This window comes from Chelonus insularis, unplaced genomic scaffold (assembly GCF_013357705.1).
Source record: "Chelonus insularis isolate UGA/USDA-ARS -01 unplaced genomic scaffold, ASM1335770v1 contig_406_pilon, whole genome shotgun sequence".
Lineage (NCBI taxonomy): Eukaryota > Metazoa > Arthropoda > Insecta > Hymenoptera > Braconidae > Chelonus > Chelonus insularis.
The window spans coordinates 1,891,306-1,903,023 of record NW_023276563.1 but is presented as its reverse complement, the minus strand read 5'-3'; the positions used below and the strand labels follow the sequence as shown (position 1 = coordinate 1,903,023).

The 11,718-nt window shown below is 28.9% G+C and overlaps 3 protein-coding genes across 3 annotated transcripts; all 3 read left to right on the top strand.

The window, feature by feature from the left end:
* The first annotated feature begins 1,114 nt into the window (after window positions 1-1,114).
* LOC118069310 (uncharacterized) lies at window positions 1,115-6,067 on the top strand. The gene is made up of 4 exons (XM_035087327.1): window positions 1,115-1,393; window positions 2,229-3,305; window positions 3,401-5,308; window positions 5,394-6,067. Exons 2-4 carry the CDS (start codon window positions 2,382-2,384, stop codon window positions 5,478-5,480), a joined length of 2,919 nt encoding a protein of 972 aa, XP_034943218.1. The 5' UTR covers window positions 1,115-1,393; window positions 2,229-2,381; the 3' UTR covers window positions 5,481-6,067.
* Window positions 6,068-6,391: 324 nt separating this feature from the next.
* Window positions 6,392-8,482, top strand: RIOK2 (RIO kinase 2). Its single transcript, XM_035087332.1, has 4 exons — window positions 6,392-6,460; window positions 6,491-6,724; window positions 6,847-6,988; window positions 7,067-8,482. The coding sequence occupies exons 2-4, from the start codon at window positions 6,659-6,661 to the stop codon at window positions 8,368-8,370; spliced, it is 1,512 nt and encodes a 503-aa protein (XP_034943223.1). The 5' UTR covers window positions 6,392-6,460; window positions 6,491-6,658; the 3' UTR covers window positions 8,371-8,482.
* A 246-nt stretch (window positions 8,483-8,728) lies between these two features.
* Window positions 8,729-11,571, top strand: LOC118069313 (sorbitol dehydrogenase-like). The gene is made up of 7 exons (XM_035087333.1): window positions 8,729-9,006; window positions 9,229-9,262; window positions 9,785-9,945; window positions 10,037-10,200; window positions 10,466-10,650; window positions 10,879-11,179; window positions 11,300-11,571. The coding sequence occupies exons 1-7, from the start codon at window positions 8,953-8,955 to the stop codon at window positions 11,448-11,450; spliced, it is 1,050 nt and encodes a 349-aa protein (XP_034943224.1). The 5' UTR covers window positions 8,729-8,952; the 3' UTR covers window positions 11,451-11,571.
* Window positions 11,572-11,718: the final 147 nt, after the last annotated feature.

Genomic DNA, 11,718 nt, shown 5'->3' with positions numbered 1-11,718 from the left:
TTAATATCATTTTAATTTATATAAAACGTATAGAATTATAATCTTCACTGCGTTTGTATTAATATTTTTAATATATCTATTTTTGAAAAATCAAATTTGAAAATAATCATAATTGACATGTAAATAAAATACGCACGCTCAAGATTATTTTTATAAGATGTACAAAAGTTATAAATAAATTTCTTATGTAAATTAATTAATTTATTTTTATAATTATTTATATTTACCACCAATACAGTTATATTGACTACCAATTTATATTTATTACAAATCGTCTTCTCTTGGTTCATTATTCGTAGAAATATTTTTTTCATACATGTAAGTTAATTTCGATTTTTGTTACAGTATAAAAAGTTTAAAAAATTTTCGCTCGCTATGAAGAGATTACCCTCATGCAATTGTTTGTTGAATAAATTTTGAGTCAAATCACGATAAAATCATCACTTAGACTTTGTTTAGTAAACTAAAGTCATTATGTGCGCGCTCTTCCCTTCATATCAGTAAGTATCATCGATCGGCTTCATTAATGCCTGGCGTATCTTTGGAGAGCAATTACCGACCGCGGGTATGATTTTTTTATTACATTGAGTTTCTAATCTAGAATTTTTTAAACTTGGGCTGTACTCAAAAAACAATAAAATTCGTGATTACATTCCAAATATGATGGAAATTGATGGATATATTTTGTGTTCTATTTTGCATGGAATAGTCGATTCTGAAATTGGTCAATTTTTTGATGCCCTGAGGCTTCCCTTTTTAAATGCATCCCTATAAATTATTTTTTTTTAAACGATTTCCCTGTTACCTACTCCATTTCAGTTAATATCGAGTTTCAGTCTTCCACCGCACAACGTGAGGGCGTAAAATCAACTTAGGGAAATTTTCTGTGTATAACCTAACCTTGATAAAATAGAGTCTGGCAAAGATAGAGTCCGGCAGGACCAAAGTCCCTCAAGTTCTTGTGGGAATTTAGGCAGGACTTGAGTAATATGGCATCGTCTTGCCAGACTCTATTTTGAGAGACTTGACAAATAAAAAAAATCATGCGCCATCTATAGTTAAGCAGACTGTGACGTGTCCCCATCGTAAAAGTTACTACCGAATTCTATACATAGTACTACGAATACTGACGAATACAAGCACATGTTGAGAGTGTCGAAGTTGTGCTTATTATTATTATAGTCCCCCATAGTTCACGACTGCAATCGACTGGAAGGTTCGTAGTAAAATTGTAGGCATTTGTAGAAATTTGTTGTAAGAGTTAAAAGCTCAAGTTTTAAGTATAATTAAAATTTTACTCTTCCGGCATCAAAAATTGATTTGTAAAAAATTATCAGAAATGTTGATCGTTTCTGAATTCATTGTGTAGATGAGATGCGACCTATTTAACAATGTAAGTATCATTTTTTTTTTACCTGGTTTTCTTTAAAAAAAATTTTCTAATAAGTCATTTAAAGTTATATAGTTAGTTTATATATTTATATTGCATGAGTATAATTTTATCAATAAATTTTTTTCTAATTTTTTATGAATCTTCTCACATCTAAATTATCTCAAATAATAAAAGGTTATCAGTATTTTTGTGAATTTTTTAGTTTGAGAGTAGCATGCTGTAGGAGTTATATACGATATAGTGCACAGCATGACGTGATGGCGTTTAGATCAGTAGGCAATTTTAATAGCGACTTGTTGCATTAAAATTCTAAAATATTGGAATAATTTGTCGATACTTAATTTATTGTATTACATCTTGGAGAACAGCAAATTGAATAAGAGTTAAAAATATTCCTATTTTCATTCAGAATGCATGAGTTTTATTTTGAAGTTTTTTTTTATCTCTTGACCACTCCAGAGTTTTTATGGTCATGAGATGAGTCGACGTGATAGAAAAAGTGGGGGTATGTGAGGGTGCAGCATCAGAATTTATAGAAAATGTGTCGATGCCCTTTAGGGCGTGACTTGAAAACTCTTTAACCAATGCATGTGGTTCTTGAGTATTATATGACATTCCGGAAAACAAGTTTTTAACTGCTGGGAAAATTTTTTTCCTTTTGAGAACAAACAAGTGTAGTGGGTTCTTTTCAGGAAGATAATCTTTCCATGTGGTTTGGACCATATTGATTTCTGGTTGAGATCATTTCCACCATAGCTGTATCTAATAATACATGTTTTTAAATGAATAGTTTCAATTAAAAAGCAATTTGAACGATCTTTTTTTTTTATTTCAGGTTTTATTGAAAGGGTATTTTCAATGAATTAACTTTTCATGGATCTCCAAAAAATACTGAAGATCTATTAACTTTAGACGGATATCAATTGAGTCAATTAAAAGAGAGATTTATTATATACATTTAATGATCGCCTGTTGATAAGTTGAATAAATGACAATGTATCGAACATCAAGTTTAGATGGAAAAGTAGAGAATAGACCAAAAGACAATTTTGACTTTTGTAATATTGAAGCTGATAAAATGTTTATCAAGTTTACTCCACCAACGGAAACACGGTTTTACTCTAAAAATAAATTTTCATCGCGATTGCTTAGTAAATCAGTTCCTAGAAAAAGTCGTACACTATTTCGCTACAAGATTAACAGATCTCTCAATTTTGACGTTTGTCAAAAAAGGAATGATTATTTTTTATCACCAAAAGCAACTAACCATTCTCCAATTAAAAACATACATTTGAGCCGATCAGCAAAAATCTTAAAAGCTTTAAATATTGAGTATAATCCCATGACAACTGGATACAAAAAAATAAATAAGACATTAAACTTTGAATTAACACCAAGTCCAAAAAGATTCCCTAAAACTAATTCACGTCGTACAATATCAGATTTTAGACTTTCTTCTCCATCACCACGAATTAATAAATCACTAAATTTTGATAGCTGTGATGACTCTCCAATAGCAAGTACTCATAATACATCCGTCGAATCAATAGATGAGAATCAAAACCAAACTCCATCACAAAGAAGTAGAAAAGTAAAAAAATCCTTAAGTTATATTTCACTTAGCTCCAACGGAAGTAGCTCATCCTTTGATTTCAATCTTCTCTCTCCCACGCTCCGTCCTGGTTTACGAGAGAAGATAAATGATATTGTTCGTGTCAGTATGACGCCGGTACATAAGCCGATACATCGTAGTTATGAAAATTTGATAGATGAAAATAATATTGTTATGAGTACACCTAGAAATTTATACAAGGACTTCAGTGATGATGATCAAGATAGACCAGAGACACCTGAAAATGTTATTAGACTTATTCCGGAGAGCATGAGTGCTATAAAAAAGAGTCATCGAAAGGTAAGAAAATATTTTTTAATTATAAACTTCTAAAAATCCAATTTTTTAATTAATTTTCAAAACATTTATTTTACATTATTCTGTTCATCTTTTAGGAAAGATTTTCTGGGCGTTTCTTGCATCGAGCTCAAATTCATGGTGATCATCCTAAAAAAATCGATATTGAAATTGATGAAGAACGACCTTCAACACCATTGACTACAGAACGAGAACCAAGCCCCAACTACAGTATACATTCAATAAAAAAGTCTCACAAGAAAGATAAAAGTAGGAAAAGAATAAGTGGGAACGTTTCAGATGATGAACAGTCTGATACGGGATCACTTTTCGACTATTCAGAAGAAATCGAAAACCTTGAAAGCAAATTGACCGACGAAAATAATACTAATAAAATAAACCAAGAAGATAATAAAGAAAATGAATTTGATAAAGATGAAGCAGTAGAATTTAATGATAATTCTAATTTTTATTTAATTCAAGATGATAACTCAGAAGAGCTTGAAGTACATACACCTCCAAGAGTTAGAATTCAATCTGTAGTAACTACTTCAAATCCCAGTACTCCAGAAAATCGTATTAACTATCTACAAAAAATTATGAGTGATTCTATCAAAAAGTCTCATAAAAAATTGAAAGACTCAAATAAGAAAAAACTTTTTAAACCACAAGTTTCGGATACACCAATTAACATTGATCATAATGATATATTATGTAAAGAACTTGAAGATGTAACAGTAGGAAACACAAGTAAAAGAAATGAAGAAATGCCAATAACTCCTACGTCAGACAACAAAAATCGTTCGGTTACTCCAGAAAATGTAAACTCTAGCAGAATTTTATTAGCTCAGTTTAGTTCTGTAAAGAAATCACATAAAAAAGATAAACACCGTAAAATCGGATTTGCTCAACGTCAAATCTCATTATCAGAAAATAATAATGGTTCTCATATGGAACTTGAAAAAAGTCAACAAAAATCAAGTATCCCTTTGATCAATATATCTGAAGCCACTAATTCATCTAACTCATTATCTGGATCATTTTCTTTACATAATGATAAAAATTCTCATTATGAAAGCCTTCGAGACTCATTACTAAATATAAGTGATGAAGATTTCAAATTAATTTCTTCGCCAAATAAAAGAAAAAGCCCATTGAATAGTGAGTCGAACAAAAACTCATCATTTTCTAGCAATCAATCCCTTGACTTAATTTGTAAAGAAAGTGCTGAAGATGAATTTAAAATATTTACACCCATTAAAAGAAGAAAGTCGTTCATTTTTACAACTCCTAGGGTACTGAACAATTGTTCATTTTCTACTCCATTAAAATCCTCTAAAGAATTATCTAAAAATCGTTGTGAAACACCTAAATTAGGTGTAAGTATTTTGAATAATGAAGACAATTTTTCCGAAGAACCCTATGTATATAGTTCTCCTAAAGAAAACAATGATAATGGTCGTTTAACTCCAGATAATCAAAATTGTATGAAGATTCTTTCTGCATTAAGTTCAATCAAAAAATCTCATCGAAAAGACAAATGGACAAAAGCAAGACGAATTAGATTAGTAGAAAATGACAGAGATGCTAAAAATTTCAATAATCAATGGCGTTCTTTGAAGACATATGAATCTAGTTCAGACAGCGCTAAAAATGAATCTTCTCAAGAATCACTTAGTCCAAAACCATCAACAAGTTATTTAAACGAAAATAATCCTATATCACCATCAGTAAAAACGCCTCCTAATAGTTTAGAGGCTAAGTCATACCTGAGATTGGTACAATCTACTTCAATTAAAAGATCACATAAAAAAATGCGTGAAAAGAAAAAGCTAGATTTAATTCTTGATCCAAATTTATCAGATGATGGGTCCATTTTTGATGAAAAAGAGAAATCTCAACGTTTTGATAATAGTATTGATAAATCAAAAGAATTTAATGATAGCCATGAAGATTTTGTACCACTTGATAATAGTAAAGAAGCACAAGAAAGCATTAGCAAAAAGGTAAATCCTGTAAATATTTTTTTTTATGAACATGAGTTTAACAAAAAAAAAAAAAAAAAATTAAGTTTATTTATTTTGGTTACAGTATTCAAGTTTCATCAATTGCTCAAACAGAGATAAGCATTCTAACGATGGATCAATATTTGGGTCTGATGAAGAAATTGAAGATTAAAGTAATTATCATTGAAGAGTACTACAAAATAATTTGTCTGTATTTTCTGATCATAAAACATTGATTCAACAATTACGTTAATGACTAATACATAGTTTAAACCGAAAAAAAACAAATAATTTTCAAATTTAATTGAACATTCGGATACTTAAATTTTTTATTATTAATAAATATAAAATTGTATTTCAGAGTAGGTAAATTTTTTTTTATTATTTTATGATTGTACAACTATAAATGACATTTTCTGGTCGATGACGATGAAGACATAAATAATTGAGTTGAAGTGCCTTTTATATTTGTTAAACTTCGTTGAAAAATAATTCATTACGTATAATTTCTATCACATTAACTCATGAAGATTTTGGGAAGTATATATTCTTTTTTAATAATGATTTCAGTCCTATAACAATTGTGATATGTATATAATCATTCTGATTAAAATAAGAAGTCTAAAAAATTATATAAGCATGACTTCAATTACAACGATAAAAATATATTTCTATATATATCTTATAATTAGTTGTTTGTCAACAATCAAAAAATAATAATTTACTAAGGGTTTTGGTTCTATTAATTTGTTTTTAATATAATCATTGTTAGGATACTTTAATAAGTAACATTGGCAATTAATGTAAGAATATCAAATTATCATAAATTCATAATGAATATGATGTTTTGTTTTGTTTTAATCTTTAAGTGTTTAAAGTTATTTTTTTTACGTTCTATATGGTACATTCAAAAAATTATAATAATTTTATTACAATGAATTTAAATATTTGAATAATCGTATGCACTATTATTTGTAATTCGAAAGTATTAAAAGTACATCATCCATCAATAAAAATAAAACTAAATTGTGTGGCATTTTATTTTATACGTACTTTTATAATTTTATAAATTTATATGAATTCAAATAAAATAATTTTTCATACTATGTATTGCATATTGTCACTGACAGCAGTCTACATGATCAGCTGAAGGTAATAAGCAAAGTACATGATCAGCTGAAGGTAATAAGCAAAGAAAATTGGAACTGGGTTGGGCGTCATTTTGTATGAAGAATTCTTCATTTGATTGTAAATGATAACCACGTGTTCTCGAAAATAAACATTAAATCAAGATATATCAAGAATATTTTTATTTTTTAAATTATTTATTACAATACTGAAGTTCCTAAGATGGGAAAGCTTGACGTAACAAATCTACGTCTTTTATCCAGAGAGGATTTTCGAGTTCTTACAGCAGTAAGTAGAATTTGTTGGTTAGTTTTATATCAACATTTTATCAAAATCTATTTTGTCAATAATTTATTAGATTCGTGAAATTTTCTTAAAAAATTAATTTTATATTAACATTTTATTTATAGATTGAAATGGGAATGAAAAACCATGAGTTAGTTCCAGCCATTCTTGTAGCTCAAATAGCTAATTTGTGCCATGGTGGGGTACATAAAATACTACGAGAACTATCTAAACATAAATTAGTCAGCTATGAACGTGGAAAGCATTGTAAGATAACTTTATATAAATTTATTTAAGTTAGTAATTTGCTGTGAAAATATTAACTAATATATATCAATATTTTAGATGATGGGTATCGATTAACTAATGCTGGATACGATTATTTGGCTCTCAAAGTATTAACATCTCGTAGTGTTGTTTCTTCTTTTGGAAGTCAAATTGGTGTTGGTAAAGAATCAAATATTTATGTTGTCGCAAATGAAGAAGGGAAAATGCTTTGTTTAAAGCTTCACAGACTAGGTCGAACATGTTTTCGTAATATAAAAGAAAAACGAGATTACCATCAACATAGAAAATCTATGTCATGGCTTTATCTGTCTAGGATATCTGCTACCCGAGAATTCGCTTACATGAAAGCCCTCAAAGATCGTGGATTTCCAGTACCAGAACCAATAGACTTCAATAGGCATTGTGTTATCATGGATCTCATTGATGGAGTTCCTTTATGTAATGTATCAGAAGTACCTAATGTTGAAGGACTTTATGATGAATTAATGGATTTAATTGTAAAGCTTGGCAATCATGGTGTCATCCATGGTGATTTCAATGAATTTAACATCATGATAAGTGATGATGGTAAACCTATACTTATTGATTTCCCTCAAATGGTTTCCACAGAGCATACTAATGCCGAATACTTCTTCGAGCGTGATGTTAGTTGTATAAGAAATTTTTTTAAACGTCGTTTTGGATATGAAAGTGAATTATATCCATCATTTAAAGATATTTCTAGAGAGGATTGTATTGACATTGAAATTAAGGCAAGTGGTTTAACAAAACAAATGGAGAAAGATTTGCTCGTAGAAATGGGTGTAGTTGAAAAGAATGATAACGATAATGATCAAAATGAAGAAGTTATTGAAAAATTAAATGAAAACATCGAGTCATTACGAGAAGAAGTTGATTGGATGGTTGTGAAAGACCTTGGACCAGAGAATAGTAAAATTACTAATAGATTTGATAAGTTGAGTCAAGACAATCTCACTTTAAAAACCCCGGAAAATATTATTCATTCAGATAAATTTAATCAATTATTGTTAGAAGAAAAAAAAGAAGAATTAAGAGATGAAGAAGATGATAAAAGCAGCACAATTCGTGAAATGTCTAACCTGTCATTGTCAAATGAACGAAACTGTGATAGTGAATCATTTTATGATGATAGAAGTGTAAGGAGTGCTTCAACAGCAGCAACAATTGCACCGGAAGTAATTAAACGACGAGTTAGACAATCTTTGGAGAAGAGAGAACGACACGGACAATCAAGAAGAATTCTAGCAAAGGGTGAAGCAAGCGCTACGACACGTGTACGTCGTGAAAATCGTGATACCATTAAACAATCAACAGATGGTGGCATGTGGAGTTGGGATTAATTATTTAATTAATTTTTATATATATGTATATATATATATATGTATATGTATATATATGAAATTAATGTAAAAAAAAAATTAGAAAAAATAAAACTTTAATATTAAAAATAAATCCAAATAATGGAAGATATTAAATTTGTATTTTTAGAAATAAAAATTATTTATAGTGAATGATAAAGTAATCTAAGTGATGAATTGAAGCATTTAACTAGTGTTTATCTGTCATTTGTTCTCCTCGATATGATCGGTAATTTTTATAGCTAGAGAAGAAGGCGTGGTTAAATTATCATTGCATTATCCAATACCAAGTTGAAGACCAATACTTGATTTTAGTGAGAATGACGTTATTTGGCTCGATGTCATCTCTTACATTATTATACAGACATTAAGAGACATTCACGAGCACGTAACGATAACAAGGGCAAAGCTTAAATCCGCAGTCTGTATAAATCGCACACCCCGAGCTCTTGTAGCTCATTCTAGTACCACTCAGTTTAACCGTTAACTAACTCTATTCAATTCTGTATTTCGTGTTTCGTGTTACCCTTGATAACAAAGCTTTCACTTAGAAATCTCATATCAATGGCTAAAGACAACCTAACAGCTGTACTCTATGGAATCGACGATTTGCGATTAGTAAGTCATAATAAAATTCTTTAATATTTTATATTTTCTAAAATCAGTCCGTAAAATAATATTTAAAAATCATGAATAGAAAAATATATTTTACTAACTATTTGCAATATTCACAGTAGTTACTAATATAAGCTTAATAAAAATTCTAAATAGAGAAAATAATAGTCAGCATATTAATGAATGATTTTAAAAACCTATTGTTCTTTTTTGCACGTGGTATAGGAGCAAACACCAATCGCTGAGCCTAAGGACAATGGTAAGCTATTTTATCAATAAAAAGATAATTTTTTTTTTCTTCAATACTTAATTACTAATAATCGGATCAGGAAATAATCTTGACTTGACATTGAATTTTTGCGATAACATTTGAAAAATAAATACTAGAATACTTGGAAAAATTCTTTATCGTAATCAATAAATAATAAGGAAAAAATGAACTATAAATTTGTTTCTGTCGATGTAACTAATAACTCCCGAAACCTTGATTATTAATGTTATTTATAATAAATGTCTTTGAACTTGTACGGTATACTACATCAATATTAAATGCAATTTGAAATTTTCCATATGTATACTCTTGTTAATGCGTTAAAGTCACTATTATTGCACATTTGAACTACATTTATTGAGCTATTTTTAGAACACTTCAATATTATTTTTGTTAAACACGATTATTGTCAATTGAAAAAAAAATACATTCTGCTATTCCAACTCATCTAATATCTCTTTAAAAGAGGAAATTATCATTATTAATAAAAAATAACAATCCATGTTACAGAGGTCCTTTTACAGATGTTTTGTGTGGGAATATGTGGTTCTGACGTTCATTACTTAGTTCACGGAAGAATAGGGGACTTTATAGTAAAAGAACCAATGATAATTGGACATGAAAGTGCAGGAACAGTAGTAAAACTTGGGAAAAACGTGAAAAATTTAAAAGTATTTATCTGTTATTCATGAATATTCATTGCAGAGTTCAAAAAGTTAATCTTTCTTTGTTTTGATTTACAAAAAATTCTATAAATGTCAGATAGGTGATCGTGTAGCTGTGGAACCTGGTGTTCCTTGTAGAACATGTACATATTGTAAAGAAGGACATTACAATTTATGTGAGGAAATCATATTCTGTGCTACTCCTCCTGACCACGGAAGTCTACGACGTTATTATACTCATGCAGCTGACTTTTGCTACAAGTAAACTTAACTGTCTATATCTATTTTCCTACGATTAAATTATTTAAAATTTTAATTATCGAAAATATATGGTACAATATCTGACTTTTCACCTATTATATTATATAAAAATATGTGCAACGTCAGTAACTTATCTGAGGTCATTCAGATCATGTCTTACGACTTAAAATTTATGTTTATTGATGTTTAATAAGTATTTTAGAGTAATTATTTATCAATTTGAATGGAATAAAATTTACATAATAGCATTTCTTATTCCGTAAAGATTACCAGACCATATAACTTTGGAAGAAGGTGCATTAATGGAACCTTTATCTGTGGGAGTACATGCTTGTAAACGAGCAAATATTGGAATTGGATCAAAAGTTTTAATTACAGGAGCAGGACCAATTGGATTGGTGACTCTATTAGCTGCTAAAGCTATGGGAGCTAGTTATATTGTAGTAACTGGTTAGTAATTGAATGCATCTTACGTAATTATTAGGAAATACTTTTATTTGCTAATGGAACAATTGCAGAAGAACTATGAATTGCTATTTACATATCTTATCAAATTAAATCTTCAAATATTATTGCAAAGTAAATGAATTGCCTGCGATAATATTGAAGTCATTAAATGTATCATTATTTGACGTCAAGGTAAAATTAATGTTAATATTAATCTTATTTATTTTATAGACTTGGTAGAGAAGCGACTGAAAGTTGCTAAAGAATTAGGTGCGAATAAGGTTTTACAAATTCAAAAAGATATGAAAGAAGAAGATTCAATTAAATTAATTCATCAAATGTTTGGTGGAGCACCAGATAAAACAATTGAAGCTTCTGGTGCGGAGGCATCAATGCGTATTGCTATTCTAGCTACTAAGTCTGGTGGTACAGCTGTTTTAGTAGGAATGGGTGCTCCAGAGGTTAAAATTCCACTTATGAATGCTCTTATTCGAGAGATTGATATTCGTGGAGTTTTTCGATATTGCAATGAGTTAGTAAAATTTGTTCACTGATCACTTTATAAAAAAATATCACCTTTTTTATTATAAAGTTTATTTTTAAGTTTAGAAATATATTTATTATAAATGTTTTTTTTTTTTTTTAATTTCAGTTACGCTGATTCTTTAAACCTTATAGCTAGTGGCAAAGTTGATGTAAAACCACTAATCACACATAAATTTAAAATTGAAGAAGCGCATGCAGCTTTTGAAGCTGCAAAATCACCTGCAAGTAATGCTATCAAAGTTATGATCTACTGTTAATGATCACAAGACTTCTATATTTTTTAAAAAAGAAATTGCGTTTTGCAATTAAAAGCAATTATATATATTGCTAAAAATTTGTATATAAATAGAGAAATTTCAATGTTCATCATTAATCTTATATAAAAATTTTATTTGTATCCTACCTTGAAGTAAAAATAACCAGTGTTTTGCTTAAAATTTTTATACCATAATTGTGTTGCTATTTTTGGATTTTTCATAGTAGCGGTGTTATGTTATTTTTTATTTCTACATTGTCTCAGATAAA

What these genes read in the sequence shown, in the direction of transcription:
- LOC118069310 (XM_035087327.1), top strand. Translation starts at nt 2,382, where the DNA reads ATGACAATGTATCGAACATCAAGTTTAGATGGAAAAGTAGAGAATAGA. An exon ending in TAAAAAAGAGTCATCGAAAG is followed by an intron (nt 3,306 to 3,400) that starts GTAAGAAAATAT and finishes TTCATCTTTTAG; the next exon opens with GAAAGATTTTCTGGGCGTTT. An exon ending in AAGAAAGCATTAGCAAAAAG is followed by an intron (nt 5,309 to 5,393) that starts GTAAATCCTGTA and finishes TTTTGGTTACAG; the next exon opens with TATTCAAGTTTCATCAATTG.
- RIOK2 (XM_035087332.1), top strand. Translation starts at nt 6,659, where the DNA reads ATGGGAAAGCTTGACGTAACAAATCTACGTCTTTTATCCAGAGAGGAT. An exon ending in ATTTTCGAGTTCTTACAGCA is followed by an intron (nt 6,725 to 6,846) that starts GTAAGTAGAATT and finishes TTTTATTTATAG; the next exon opens with ATTGAAATGGGAATGAAAAA. An exon ending in CTATGAACGTGGAAAGCATT is followed by an intron (nt 6,989 to 7,066) that starts GTAAGATAACTT and finishes TCAATATTTTAG; the next exon opens with ATGATGGGTATCGATTAACT.
- LOC118069313 (XM_035087333.1), top strand. Translation starts at nt 8,953, where the DNA reads ATGGCTAAAGACAACCTAACAGCTGTACTCTATGGAATCGACGATTTG. An exon ending in GAATCGACGATTTGCGATTA is followed by an intron (nt 9,007 to 9,228) that starts GTAAGTCATAAT and finishes CACGTGGTATAG; the next exon opens with GAGCAAACACCAATCGCTGA. An exon ending in GTTTTTCGATATTGCAATGA is followed by an intron (nt 11,180 to 11,299) that starts GTTAGTAAAATT and finishes TTTTAATTTCAG; the next exon opens with TTACGCTGATTCTTTAAACC.